The sequence below is a fragment of the Stegastes partitus genome, unplaced genomic scaffold (genome assembly GCF_000690725.1).
Source record: "Stegastes partitus isolate 25-593 unplaced genomic scaffold, Stegastes_partitus-1.0.2 Scaffold1574, whole genome shotgun sequence".
Classification (NCBI taxonomy): Eukaryota; Metazoa; Chordata; class Actinopteri; family Pomacentridae; genus Stegastes; species Stegastes partitus.
In genome coordinates this window covers 116,347-131,255 of record NW_007579305.1, presented here as the reverse complement: position 1 = coordinate 131,255, position 14,909 = coordinate 116,347, and the positions used below count along the sequence as shown (strand labels likewise).

Sequence of the window (14,909 nt, the reverse complement as noted above, 5' to 3'; positions counted from 1 at the left end):
ATGTCAACCATCATCTGATACAGTCACACTATAGCTAACCAGCAGTTAAAAGTGTATCATTATATATCTGAAATGCTAACAAGCTGACTTTAAGCTAAGCTCACAAAGCTATGCTATATTAGCTTGCTGTCGCGCTAGCTTCCTAGCTTGAGTTCTGAACGGAACCCATAGAAAATAGCCTTAACATACCGAAGCCTTGGATTCCGACTCCGGCATGACATTTTATGTTACAAATAAGGATGACAGCATATTGCGACTTGTATGTGATCTGCTGTGTGAACTTCATACGACCCAAAAGCGTCCCGCATGCGCAGAAGAGGACACGACGACGTCACACGCAGCGAGCGTGCTCAGTGTTTACGGAAGTAAACACGGATGATGGCGGCGGCGGCGGCGATGGTGCTAACTGAACTAGCATCAGCAGCCAAGTACTGCCTGTGCGTTCCGGCCACTTCCACCCCGCCAGAGTGCTCCCCCGAGGTGGAAGTGGTTCCCCAGATCGTGGGACATTCATCATTAATTGGGCCTGAATACCCAGAGACCAGAAAGTGCTATTCGGACCAGCCCTACTAGTTATTATAACAACTATGGACAATAAATATTAACAACAAATGACCCTTCAAGCCCTCCTTGTGTCTCGACCTCTGTCTTGACAATCTTGCTAACCAACATAAAAGAAGGTTTTGCATTTAGTCTCGGATTATCGAGTCACGACTGTATAAATGATGAAAGTTATTGTAAAATTCTATTTTTTGTTTTTTGCTGATCAATTATAAAAATAATTGATAATAAACCATTTTAAAGAAAATCAGAAATTTTGTATGTGTCAAACATTTATGTTGCAGGTAAAGTAAGAGCAGCATCAAAATTGGACAACAACGTCAAAATGATGTAAAAGTAACAAGTTTGTATTTGATATAAAATGACTTGTGAGGTAAACTTCCCCCTTCCCTGTGAGGCGTCTTCATCAGTTCGCTTTTCATGATTTTACATTTAGTTTTACAATAACAAAGCTGTAGTCTGTCATGATTTATTGGCAGAATACTTCCTGGTTACATATTACACTGTAATATATATAAAACAATTTTTTCATTAAAGAAAATATACAATGCACTTAAGGGGGTTGTCTTACCCTGGTTTATCCTACAGTAGGATGATCAAGCTACTGCCACTTGCGGGAACTTTTTGCTCAAATCCTATTTTCCATGACCAAGACAGAAGTTTAACTCACTCAAAGGAAACAAATGTTGAGAATATCATATTAGCATATCACAGGCCAACATGTTTGACAGACACAGGAAAATAAATAGCAGCAAATTGTGTGATGAGTTAAACCTCAGTGGAATTTTCCATATTCAGATTTAGTCTTGTTTCTTTTTACCATAAGCTCTGCCACTATTAAGAGTTGCCAATATGTTCCCACAGCACCTGAAGGCAACATGCTTGCAGAGCGATTAAACAGAGCCAACGCAGGAGGTACGTAAGACGTGATGACGTGGGGAGCCGGTTTAATAACATGATGTGCTGGGTGTCATGGTTTACATACATGTACTGTGTGTATTTACATACCGCTGGGGAGGAAGATAAAGGCTGCCAATCTCATTTTAACGTCAATGAGTTTTACTTCAACGAATTATTCATTCATGTATTTAGCTGTATCAATTACTTTTCATTAAGCAGCATAAATTACCTCATAATAGCTCATAATATGACGATATTAACATTCATAATGTCCTAATGCACATGGTGGTGAAACCTAATGAGCAAATAAAGGTTAAAGGGTTTACTTCAGTTCGCAGGTCGTAGCAGGTGCAGTGAAATGATGCCTATTTGAAGATGTATGAATACACACCAAATTAACAAACATCTATCATTTCTTTCCATTGTGTTCTGTTCTCCATTCTGTCTAGCACAGCCATTTATTCTCTCCCAACCCACAGGCCGAATGGTAAATGGCAGCTGGGGACTGACCCGACCTATTTGCTTGCTTTGACGTGAAAGACCAAACAAAGGTTCTAATTTCAGTTTCACAAAAACCTTTAGCTGCTCAGTACCGGTTAAAAGTAGCTCTTTCTGAAACGAGTAGCACACACGCATTTAAAAGTAAAGCGTCTCACCCTGAGTGAACTATATCTATTAACACCAATCGGTAGAATAAATTTAGTAAAAAATGACACTTACCACGTGGGAAATCTTTAATCATTAATGTGAAGGCAGTTGAGAAGAATATTATCTGTCATATAATTACTAGAAATTAGTTACTCTGTAAAATGATGAATCATTTCTATTTATGAGGTCGTTTAGTCATTGCTCTCGTCAGTATTACGACTGCCATTAATAATGTAATAACGCTAATTGTAATCTGTCTCGTCATTGCCTTGCTCTGCGGTACCCGTTCCCATCTGGCACATAATAGTTTAAGATCTTTCTTCTCTTGACAAAAATAGTCACAGAACTGTGACATTTGTTTTATGAACTAACACTCATCTCCCTGTAGCACAAGGACATCGGCTTTATGTTATCTGCTTTTTTGACACAATGGATCCTCAACAGATCTTCCCTGCATATTCAATTGGAAGTACAGATATAGTATAGAAAGGATTTGTATTGCTGTTGCTTCAGAAAAATGTTGTCTTACTCACGTAGCAGTAGTTTTACAATTACATTTCATTAGCATCCTGTGTACTCCTGTATTGAACTGCACTCAAGTTGCATTTTTCATTATTTCACATATTTTAGTACTTTAAAAGAGAAATATTTAAATATGTAGTTATATATCTGAGTTGCCATGAACCAGTTAAAAAGGTCATGAAGTAAGAAATAAATTTCACTGGGATTCCTCTGGATAATGATTAGAAAAGACCAATTACAGGCACAGCAGCAGTCACATCCTTTTCAAAGGCGATTTAAAAAAAAAAAAAATTTCCTTATCGCATAAGTGATTCCTTAAAAGGTTCCTAACAAGCCATAGCTGCCACTGAGGATGAAAATGTAAAGCAACATGTCAAATACAGAGATTAAATAGGGCAGGACATGGAAATCACGATGTTGAATTTATTGACAAGACCGCCTCAGCTCACATCTCAGAAAATCAACACAGAGAAGATGTCATGCATCTCTTTTGGCACTTTTTGAGCTTAAGTCATCGACCAAAAAAACACCTTAGAAATGAAAATGAACAAAATAAAATAAAATAAAAAGGAATCCTGTTTGTTGCCCGTGGTCCTTTCATCTGTATGAACAGTAATGTACAGAGTCCTGAGGTATACGGGTGGGCAAACACAAAGGCTAAACAAAAAAAACAAAGTATGTTGGATTAAGACTTTAAATTAGCTCAGCAGCATTATTTAACGGTCCACTGTACAGAAATAAAACATGATCTGGTGTGAGTTTTTCCCCCACACAAACATCAGCTCAATACACCACAAAAGTCCAAAATCATTAGTGATAATAAAGTGAATAAAACATAACTTATTTAAGAACTATGCTTGGTTCTGAACTGCTGCGTGAAGACGTAACTGGAAATGGTTGCGTCTGTGTGGAGTGTGTGACGTTTAAATCCTGAAAAAAAAAACAAATCTGGATGCAACAAGCATTGAGGAAAGAGCTCAACCATACTTTGGAAACGATTCAACTGATGTTTCCAGTTCATGCAAAAACCTTCCCACACTCCATCAACCCTAGTGATCCCAAAGTCTAACATTTTGTTCTGTTTTAATACTAACCACGTAAAATGCTCCGTAGATTGAATGTGGACATAAACATTGCATCATTCCACAGTGCAAATGTGACACTGAATGACTGCAGGCAATTCAAACTGTTACTGCAACACACACACAAACAAATGTAAAAACAGGCTGAATGGTCGTCTCATATACCAGTGTTTCAAAGTGCATAGCAGTCGGAACCGCAGACCAACCTGTGGCGCTGCACCTGGAACTACCCAGAACCAGAGTTATCTGTCGACTTCAAGTTGCAAGAAAATCAGCTTGGAGAACTTTTTCAATGTTTACAAGAAGACAATATTAACCTCTCTGTTATTTATGGGTTGGAAAAGTAGCCAAATAATTCAAACTGAACTTCAGGAGATTAAAGGTGGTCCATCCTCCTGTGTTTCGTCTGATAGCAGTGATGTTCTAACTGAGATGCCTTCTTGGGTACTATAGATATTTACACACCTTGCACGCACGCACACACACACACACACACTCACTCACTCACTCACATGCTCACATCATAGCAAAAAAAGGCAATGCAGAACACACACACACACACACACACACAAATGTTTCTTCAAATGGGTCAAACTTGCAAACTGCATTCACTCTTGAAATTCCCTGAAGTTTCTTACTATTATGAAATAAAATAAACCTTCCAAATTAGCCCCAGTTCGTCTCCTTCATCCGCTTATATTACTGAGAAGTTAGGGTAGCTTACGCCACCTACTGGCCAGGTAATGTTCCACTCACCGTTGCGGAGCACCTAAAGAGTACTTGTTGAAGTAAAAGGTGCAATCTCGATTAAAAACATATTGCATAAAAATGTAGCTGAGCACATTTTTTTGTTGCCTTAATCTACGTGTTTCTCGAGGATGAGGTCTTTAAATTCTACTCCATTATCTACGTCGTCATCACCACGAACACCTTCTATGTGCCTACAACAGCAACACTACAGGCTAGGTTTAGGTTTAGGTTTAGATTTAGGCTGCAACAGCCAATTCTTGTTAACCAACAGCTTTTGACTACCTAGTTTAGTCTCATGAGATCATAAACTCCTTCATTTCCTGCACCACACAGAACAGAGTTTCTACGTTGACTGTCGGAGAACTATGGAGCCATCTGAAGGTGTCAAAGTCAAGGTGAGATGTGGGTGGGGCTGTCATGCTCCTTGACTGTCCTCCATCAGTTGTAAACATGCAGGATGTGTCAGTTAGGGCTCCATGTGCTGTAGGGCAGTGAGGGGCTCTGAGGCACAAGCCATTCAGAAAGAGTCAGTGTTCGGAAACTTGGCTGCTTCAGGATCAAGGATTTGTGTCTGGTCCACTGTTAGAGTTTGAGGCTGCAGATGAATCTGCTGAACATGGTTCAGTTCTGTCATCTTCTGTTGCTTTAGTGCAGAAATGATGCTGCTGCTGTGATTGTCGATTTCCTCTGAGCTCTTCTTCCACCGCTTCCTTAAGAAGCACCTCATCGTTCTCTAAGACGAGCTCCAGGGTGGGGCCTCCAGCTGCTCCGTCCTCCAGCTCCCCTTCCTCTGCCAGGCGGAGTTTTATGTTCATGCTGACAGGTTTTTCTGCCTTATCTGGACAAAGAGGACAGACAATGAAATGCATAAACAAGAGGAGAACAGAGCAAAGACACATCTCAGATTTGACATTTGATATAATTTTGCAGTTGCTGCAGTTAACCTTCTAAAACCTTCTGGGTTATTTTGGATGCTGAAACTAAGCGATGAGACACATTATCTACTCAAGCTGTCACAATACCAAATAAAATGAGGTAATTCTCTGCCTTGAGCAGATCAGGACCCAACGAACCATAGATCAAAACAGCAGGAAAAATAATAGTACCAACAGTTCTGACAAAACTAAAAAGTAAAATATTGTTGCACTGATCGTCAGTCACTACAAATTATTTTATGTAACATGTCACTGAGACCATGACACACAAAATGCCCTATATTTTGTTGGCATTTTTCATGAGAGGAGGACAGAAAAATACAGATTTAATCTTCAAAGACAAACAAGGTTGGTGCCAGGACCAGGAAGCATCAGGTCAATCCAGACTGATCCATTGTCTTTCTAACTTTGTAGAGTGGCTGGTAAGTAATAGCTGACTATGTAAAGGATCGATTTGGTGATATTCTGTTTCTTTCTTACTGTCAAGAAAGAATAACCGACTAAAATGTGTTGCCTCAGCAGCAGCCAGACTCTTTTTTCCCTATATGTCGCAGACCTCTATTGTTGTCCAAAAACTAATAAAAGAACATCAGTGAGTCACGGCCCTGCATGAGGTCCCAGATTTCTTCATTTCAGCGCACATGGGTTTATCTCGGGTCAGTTCTACATACACTGAAGCTGCCTTTATTACTCACTAGTGCATGAATTGTGAAAACAGTCACTTGTTCTTTTTTAAAAGCTACAGTGCCAGTTTTTTTAGATTATTATTTAGGTTTTTTTTGGAAAAACTATAACTACAAGATCCCATAAAATGTACATCTTCAGCTGAACTAAATGGGCTGAGCACTGAGTTCTCAGACACTGTGGAAGTTGGACAGAAAGCCTGATAATATTGTTGGTTTAAGTCTTTTCATTGAGCTTTTTAACAACAATAAAAATATATAATATCGCCAGCTCCCGGTGCTCACCGTGCCCAAGCTGCCTCTCCTTAGGCAGCAGTAGCACATCCACATTGCGATGCTTCTCCAGGGCACCTGTGAGCACGGCGCCCTCGCGGCTGAACAGGAACACCAAAGGCAGAGTGATGTCTTCAGTGGAGTCACCATCTCCAACCATCTGGAAGAGGGGAGTTTCCTCACTATTACTCCCCTCACGGTGATCTGAGAAACAAGGGGTAAGTGGAAAAATGTTATTTCTGCGAGGTCCAGAATTCAGTGTTTGACAGTTATTCTAAATTTTGTGTATCTAACCATGAGAAGAACAAAAATGCTGATTCACTTGACATGGTGATGACACTCACCTATAAAGACGACTCCGATAGCTCCTGCCTCCTGAAGCCAACGAGCCTTTGCAGCAAACATGCAGTCACCACGCAGCGCCAGTGCGATGTGGCCTTTAAGCTCCGCTGCATTATCTATTGGCCCACATGCTGTGTATGGGGAAGCTTTGACGATGCTGCCCTTCACCTGCGGCACAGGAATATGTTGTTATGCTTGTGTTTGAGAGGGGAGTGTGAAGATACAGTGTGCTTCCCACAAATGAGACACAGAGATGAAAAAGTGCAGTAGTTCATTCATTTTTGTAAAAAAGAAAAAAAAAAGCTGAGTTCAGGAGAACTCCAGAACTTAGTGTTAATCAGTTGGTCAGTTTTGCTTTTGTTCTTGTTGAAATGTTGTTGTTTTTTAATGAAAGCTACACAAGCTTTAATGTTGACTCTACAGATTGGATTATTATCTCACCCCGTGCTCCTGCTTTGTGAGGTCCATTCCAAACTTGGCAGGTCCCGCAGTGAGGACTGTCCTCCCCAGAAACGGAGGAGATATGAGCTGGACAACATGAGGCACCACCACCTCCTCCTCTGGCACCTGGCTTACTTCTGCTACAAGTTTTACTCGGTACACTCCTTTATGCTCCTGCAGGGATGAAAGTGTAGAAAACAGATTGAAAGCAACAATCGGTTGTTTACTGAATTTCCTTATCTCCTAATAAAGTCAAGTTTAACCCACATTGCATGCATTTTTTTCATTTAAAGGAGTAACTCTTTTGCCTTGGCTGCCTTTTTATTTGAGTAAACTTTACTCTCAATTCAATTCAAATTGAAAAAAGTGAAATTGGTAATCCATTTGCTGCATTTGACACATTTCCCGTCTCGCCTCGCTGTTGAAAATCTCATAATAGTAGAGGGTCCATGTTCACTGCTTAAGCAAACACAAAAAAATCTATACGTATAACAAGACAATAAGGAAATTTGTTTTTAAAACCTACCACTTGATTAAAGCCGCTAATCGTTTTCTAAATCCATACTGCCCAAAGCAATGTTATTTGTGCAATATTAAGAATGTAATTGGCTCGACAGCGGGATGTATAATTACCCTGTTACAGAATTGCACGGTTCCACAGCGAATAATTGCTTTGTCCTCCCTCCAGGTATCTCTGGCTCCAGAACAACAGGTTTTTGATTTACAGTTAAAGCCTCTAACATCCTGCCCAGTGTCTATTGTTCTCTTGTTTGTTGTCTGTCTGTTTCTCGCCTTTTCGATCTCTGCTCTCCCCCGACCACAACCAGTCGATGCAGATAAAGGGGAGGTTTCTGACCCAGACTACTACAAGCCAACCTTTCTGACCTAATCACGCTCAGCTCAGCAGAGACAGGCATTTCAAAAAATAACTGTAAAAATCCTGTTCAGTTGGAAAGCTGAAGGAGACTCACACTGCTTACACGAACATATGTTGTGTTGCGCAATTAGTCATTTGCATGAATCTGTACAACGTAGGTGACGTGTGACACACTGGTGCAACCCATTGAGCCGTTACAGCCATATTTACGGGAAATACTAAACATTGAAATAAGCTATAATTATACCTTTAACGAGAACCTCTTTGCTGCACTGACTCAACGCTACAGGAGTGTTTCCAGTAAAAGAGCACTGTGCTGGGGCCTAATGCAAACCATTTATTGTCATTATTCAGGCTATGGTTTTGGAGATCTATGAACAGAGAGAAAACTAAATACATGAAAAGAAAAGCCCTAGCAAGACAATGACATCCTCTGGGGGTCTGAACTGAAGTGAGTAACCAACATACCTTCAGAATTCCAGTGTCTCCTGCAGTGACTTCATTCAGCGGGGTAAGAGAAATGCCCATGCTTTTCAAGAACTCCACTGGCTCCATGCCGTTATCGTGAAGCGGTAGCTCGATTTCCCTGTAAAGTACAAACACACTCAAGTTAAAACTCAAAATGACTACAGCTGTACTCAAAGTCAAATGCTCGCTTGCTCACCTGACGGGCAGAGGGTGGAAAGCTCGTCCCACCCCAGTGAGGTACTTGTAGCTGTCCCGGATGGTTTTGGCAAATGACGGGTTGTTGGGAAACAACGTCTCTGTGCTGGGACAGGAGTGTGTAAACAGATCTTCTTCTTGAGAGACAGGAACAGTCTCCTGGAGCAGAGGAAGCATAAGTAAATACCTGCTGTACTGACTGTCATAATAAGAAGTAATTCACACATTAAAAGTGTCACTTCTCAAGATGCAGCACTGGCATAGAAATCTAATAAAATCTGTGTGTGTCAGTGTCAGTTTCTCCCATTCTTAAAATACAACACACAATAATACACTGTATAATTGATGGAAATGAATAATAATCAACAATCACTAAAGGGTATCATTAACTTCACTGTCCAATAAAATGAACCCCTTTGTAGTATTTGTGAAATATATACCAGCATGTATGAATGAACTATGGAAATATAATGTCTGCACCTGTGTTACTGATAAAGTTTTTACCGTATTGTTGCCGTGACAGGGTGGCTGAGTGGTGGAGAGAGAGACGGGAAGAAGGTGAGCCTCTGTGGTGAAGATGTAGTCGTCGATATTAATTGGCAGCTGGCTCTTCTCCGAAAACAGCAGGTACAGGTATTTAAACATCTCTGCCAGAAAGAACGAGTCCATCCTGTACACACCCAAATGAACAGACACGCATGTACGCTTAAGATTTTAATCACTCGATCACATGGGATGTGTTGAGGCTCATTAAAACGCTGTTAAAGCACATGTGAACAGATGTCATCTGTGGTAACTTGGCTGCTTAGACACGTTCGGAACAGTTTTGTGTCACACATTACCTGTCTTCATGCGTCCCGGTGCGGACATCCTGCACAGCAGCAAACCCACAAGGCACCCTGGCGTAGGCGTTGAGCTTTTCCACTATGGATTGTCCCACTCTGAGGTAGTACGGGTCGCCAGTGGCCTGCAGAGATTAAAATAAAGTCGTGACCAAACATCTTCCAAGGTAGAATGCTTTATATACTGTAGCACAGGAGTGGAGTAGTTTCATTAATGAGCCAACTTGTAGCAGCAGAACTTTTGGAACCTGCTTTTAAAGAAGACCATTGTATTTTATTTCAGTCAGTGACACTGTCCGGTCAGGTTTATCACCTTATAGAGGTAGTAGGTGCTTTCTGCAAATTCTGGTCTCAGTAGGTGTTGGCCCCAATGAACTCTGAACTCTGTGGTGAAAGCCTTCAGGGAGATTCACAAAGAAAAAGAACACGTTTCATCAAGAAAGAGACACATTTTCAAGAACTGTTTCTCAACTTTTGACTTTTTTCCTACTAAAATATACATCACTGCAAAGCACCATAACATTAAACATCCGTACATACATATAGAACAATATAAAACCAATTTAACTCTAAAATGTTGTCCTTGCCGCCCATCTCAGTGAGTATTATAAAAACTTCCTACAGCATCAAATAGACCTTACCTCTGGAAGAAACTTGTGTTGTTTGGTGACTTGGTAAAGCATCTCATGAGTCTCAATGGCTGGTTTCAGATCTCCTCTCAAAACCTACGGCAACAATAAATAAATGTTATCCTAGAAACACGTGCAGGGATTTCTGTGCCCGCTACGAGACACAACCACAGACCTGTAAGCCAGGGAAGAATGCTAGGAGAGAGTCCATCCAGCTCCGCACACTCACAGTGGGGTTGTGCATGTGTACATTGAGCAGCAAGGGAGGCTGACTGATGTACTTCATAATGGCACTGTAGTGCTGTTGCAGACAAACACAAAGAAAAACACATTAGCAATCAACTCAGACAACCACACTATGAACAAAACGACCAGGTGTGGGCCAGCGATGTTGCAACAGGGAGCACAATACAGATGGAGCCAAATGCAAGGGTATATTTATAGACTTACAACGTTGAACCTCTCCAGAAAAACATTGTCGCCCAGAAGAATGTAAGCCTTCATCAGATACTCGTAGTATGAGTCGATACCGGCACCAACTCCACTGTCTGCAATCACAGAAGAGAGAAGACTGTCAAATCACTATAATACATTTTAATTATCACTGTTTGTGTGAGAACACGCCTGGTTCCAGGGTTCATCCCTTGCCTTTAGCAAGGTTTCATGGTTACACAACGGTGTTTGTGTTAAAATTGCCTCACCCCTCCGGACCCATTCTCCATTATGGATATTGATGACAGTCCCCACTAAGTCACTTCCTCTCTGTCTCCTCTCCCAGAGGACATCCAGAGCCTTCCTCGCATGTTCCTGTAACACAATAAGAAGTACATCCTTATAATGTCTTTGGTAAAAACATTACTACACCATTCATTTATGACTTCGTCTTTCTACATCTGAGAAAAATGTTCTGAAATAATGTATACACATATGTGGCATTTAAAAAGAAAAAAACAGAGGCAGAGGATGATAATACCTCAAACACAGACTCTCCTGACAGTCTGCTGAGGGCAGCAAACTCCAGGATCATCGTTCCTGCACATGCTGTGCAGGTGTCTGATTCAGTGCCAGTTCGTGAGAGTGGGTTCAGGACACCATACCGCAGATTCACCTGGTGAAGCAAAAAAGGAAAAAACATGCCACTTGACTCAGCTTAAAATTATTTTAGTTTCTTAGCAAAATCAGACATATGCTTACTGTTAGTTATTCCTATTTGTGGTTTTGTCAATTTGCATACATTTAAAATTAAATCTAAGATTGTTAACAATAAAAAAAGTAACACCTTAGGGTAGGGAAGGCCACTTGTGGTGTTAAAGGCAGGGAGTAATCGATGGCCCAGCTCTTTGGCCATGTGTAGCAGCTCATCGCGGTACCACTGCATCCTGTCTCCACGCTGCCGTAGCAGGTCAGCCATCACATGACCCCCTAAAAGCCCACTGGGGAGAATAAAATACAAAATTAAGAGAGATTTGGAATATGTTTATTTTCAAAAGAATGATCCAAAGCATTCCACTTCAGTCACATATTTTTATAAAGACAAAACTAAAGTAAATCTCTGACATGTTTCATACCCTAAAACTCTGATGTTGGTCTCAAACACTGAAACCACCACATCGTTGTCCAGGCGTACATCCTTAACAGCCTTCCTCACTGCGTCCTCAAACTCATCGAGCTTGTTCAGCACCTGCGTACACACGGGAATAAAAGAATCAAAAGGAGGAAATGCCCAAAGATAAAAGCCTAGTGAAGAAAAAGGGCTCAAAAACAGAAGCAAAGCAAAACATTTTCATGCTTGGAAGCTGAGGAAAAGCAAGCACTCACCACCAGGGTATCAAGAGTGTCAATCAGGGTGAGAGAAAACCTACACAAAAGGTGGAACAAATGTTATGATATAGGAGCTGGCAGGACGCAGTGGACTTAATGTCCTACTTTTTCACTGATCCAGTTATATTTAAAATGAACCGCAGAGGGTTCAATGTCAAATCTGCTGACATTGCTGCAAAATTACATTATGCAATAAGTAAATAAATGGATCTATTGAACTGCAAGTCCAGAATTTATTGCTTTTACGTAGATTTTATTGATTTAAAAGGGCATCTAATTCATGTAAAAACTAGTCCATGTCCAATTAAATCTGTTTGGAAGAGCACAGCAAGAAATCACATCTAAGAACCTGTCTTCTTGTTCTAAGAACCTAGCTTGTTCATTTGAGGCAATTCAACAGTTGTGCCTTTATAAAAGTCACTTGATCTTCATAAGCGTTAAATGTCAATGCTTGATGAACGTACTTCCCCAAAGAGTCATCTATGTCCCCTCTGTTGGGCTCCTGTCCTCGAACTCTCCCTCTGCAGCTCAGAGGCATCAGCTCGTCTGCTGGATAGGCATATTTCTGCAACAGAAACAACTGTTATTGTCTTCAAGCTTTATTTAACAGTCTACAGAAAATCGCTGGCGATCAAAAGCTTACGCGACTCCTGCATCAGTAGAGGAACAGTTGTGTTTCTCACTAACCACACTCCCCAAAGTTTTCCTGCTAAATCCTTAAGCGATCCCACACTTATATTTAAGAAATACTTGACATTTGAACAAAGGGATGCTCTTGGTTAAATTCTTTCTAATAATAACCTTGCCTCTTCATCTTCCATGCACATCCAACAATCAACACCTTGAGCTAAAAATGATCTTTGTCAACAGTGTTTTCACCTGCTGTATCATGTCTTACCAACATCACCAGTGTCTTCTTACTAACGTTTGTCCTGTCTCCTACACTGCCCCTGTTAAGTCCTTAACTAACACAGACGCAGCTTACACGTAGAACTCTGAATCCTTGATGATCCAACTCTCTAATTGCCGTTGCCAAACCCAGAAGGTAGTAGCTGTCTCCTCGAACAACCCTTTTCTTCATCTCTACACTAGATCTCTTGGCTCTTTTTTTTCCTGTACTGTCACCACAAATATCAAACTCCATCACCTGAGTAAAATCCTGTCTCCTACTTGGAAGACATATAACAACATCCAGAGTTAGTAGTGTCAAGACCACAATACACTGGTCAAGAAAGAGTGTTTGACTCCATCTGCAACCCAATCCGGCATATTTGCTTTCGGTACACATAAGATCCTTCAATCCAGTCAGCCACTGATTCAACTCTCCTCTGGATGATGTGCCATACACATAATTATAGTGGTTATAACAATTATTACATCAGAGAGTAGATCTTACCATGTAGCTGCCGTAAGCGTGGTCAAACATTTCAATAATCTGGTGCCTGCAAAAAGATAAAAATAGAGGAAAAATACAACTTAATCAAATGCAAACACTGGAATACATTCCCAATATTGCAGATGCTCTCACACTCCATCATTCACAAATGCAAACAAACAGTCTTTATATGTCTAACTACACAGTCCTCACCTGATAACAGTCATCTCCTCCTCTGTCATACTCTGGCTCTCTTGACATTTCGCCCAGCCAAGAAGGCCGGTGATCAGAAGTGTCTTCAGTATCATCCCTGTGGCAGAAGAGGGGCCCAAACTCCGGCAAAGTTTACCTCCAGATCTCCTCATGTAGTCTTGCAAAGCTTCAACAGCAAACCCCTGTTCTGTGTCCAACGCCCACAAGAAGTCAGACAGTCCAGCAGACACAGCTGTCCTCCTGCAGAGCCCAGGTCGTCTTCATTTTTTTGGTAGAGAAACGGCTAGCTGCCCCCTAATTCCATGTCCATGCCTCCACCCTGGTTGTTGTGTAGCGGACCCGGTGTTGTTACGACCACCACATGTCCACAGAGGACTCCAGGTGACCCCTGTCCATGTAAACAATAGAGGCGGTGAGCTACAGCTGAGCTACTGACTGTTAGCTTACTTCTAACAACAGACAAGATGTACCACGAAACACTGGCTAACTGAGGAAAGTCCAAACAAGAGTAACAGCACAGTGCATGTTGAATGAAAGGAAAGATAAAGAAATTATCAGTAGTTACCGGTCAGGCAGTGTGGCTAACCCTCGCTAGCCACCACAGTGCTGGGAGGGTCTCTGAAGCTAGCCCGCTACTAAGTTGCTAGTTCTCCGTCAGCAATGCTAGTTAGTTAGCCAACGAGCTTACTAGCTAAATAAAGGAAGTAAGCTAGGTCACAACATCACTTTGAGCACAAATAAAACAAATGGTCCCCGCGGTTAGTTTACACTCGCCGTGTAAACTGGGTGCCGTACAGTTAAATGGTCGATGACACGTCGCCCGGTGTCGGTACGGCAGCCTGGTGTCGAGTAGAGAGCTGTCAAAGAGCGGACAGGCTTTGTTGCTGCCCGGCTGCGGGGGCTGATAGGGGAAGCGCTGCCCGGAGTTTGTCTGTCAGGCAGCTCTCATGCCACGTATAGGAAGGTGAGTTGTGTCTTTGGTAAGTCCTCCGCTTTCCATCTCCTCCTCCTTGGACTGGCTCTATTTAAAGTTACACAAGGTTTACATTGGCGTTAAGCTAAGGGTTGCAGACTGACAGTTGTGAGGGGTGTGTGGTTGTTTATCCAGGGAGGTGTCCTTGCAGGCAACGCTCAGGGTGAAAGAACTGTCATAGGAGAACATCGTTAGGATGCGTTTGACACCTAAACCCTTTATAGCTAACAGTACTACTAATACTTAATGATTATTACAATTATTTGATTTAATTTGATTCAATATATTTAAAAACAACTTTGTGTGTCACCTGGGGGCAATTTAAGGAATTATTATGTAAAGTGTTATGACATGTATGTATTATTTTGTATGTATTATA

General features: G+C 41.3%; 1 protein-coding gene across 1 annotated transcript; it reads right to left on the bottom strand.

The window, feature by feature from the left end:
- Positions 1-3,034: 3,034 nt before the first annotated feature.
- On the bottom strand, positions 3,035-14,356 carry LOC103371381 (ER degradation-enhancing alpha-mannosidase-like protein 3). The gene is made up of 21 exons (XM_008300692.1): positions 14,123-14,356; positions 13,558-13,945; positions 13,366-13,411; positions 12,434-12,534; positions 11,967-12,006; positions 11,717-11,829; positions 11,428-11,581; positions 11,122-11,256; positions 10,850-10,955; positions 10,599-10,696; positions 10,324-10,449; positions 10,161-10,244; positions 9,833-9,916; positions 9,520-9,644; positions 9,182-9,347; positions 8,679-8,836; positions 8,483-8,600; positions 7,138-7,311; positions 6,699-6,864; positions 6,367-6,558; positions 3,035-5,301 (listed from the first exon to the last, which is right to left on the bottom strand). Exons 2-21 carry the CDS (start codon positions 13,707-13,709, stop codon positions 5,021-5,023), a joined length of 2,619 nt encoding a protein of 872 aa, XP_008298914.1. The 5' UTR covers positions 13,710-13,945; positions 14,123-14,356; the 3' UTR covers positions 3,035-5,020.
- Positions 14,357-14,909: the final 553 nt, after the last annotated feature.

Bases quoted from the DNA above. Each gene is read 5' to 3' on its own strand.
- LOC103371381 (XM_008300692.1), bottom strand. From the start codon at position 13,709: ATGAGGAGATCTGGAGGTAAACTTTGCCGGAGTTTGGGCCCCTCTTCT. The intron at 11,830-11,966 runs GTGAGTGCTTGC...GTGTGTACGCAG, and splicing joins ACACTCTTGATACCCTGGTG to GTGCTGAACAAGCTCGATGA. The intron at 11,582-11,716 runs GTATGAAACATG...TATTCTCCCCAG, and splicing joins ACCAACATCAGAGTTTTAGG to TGGGCTTTTAGGGGGTCATG.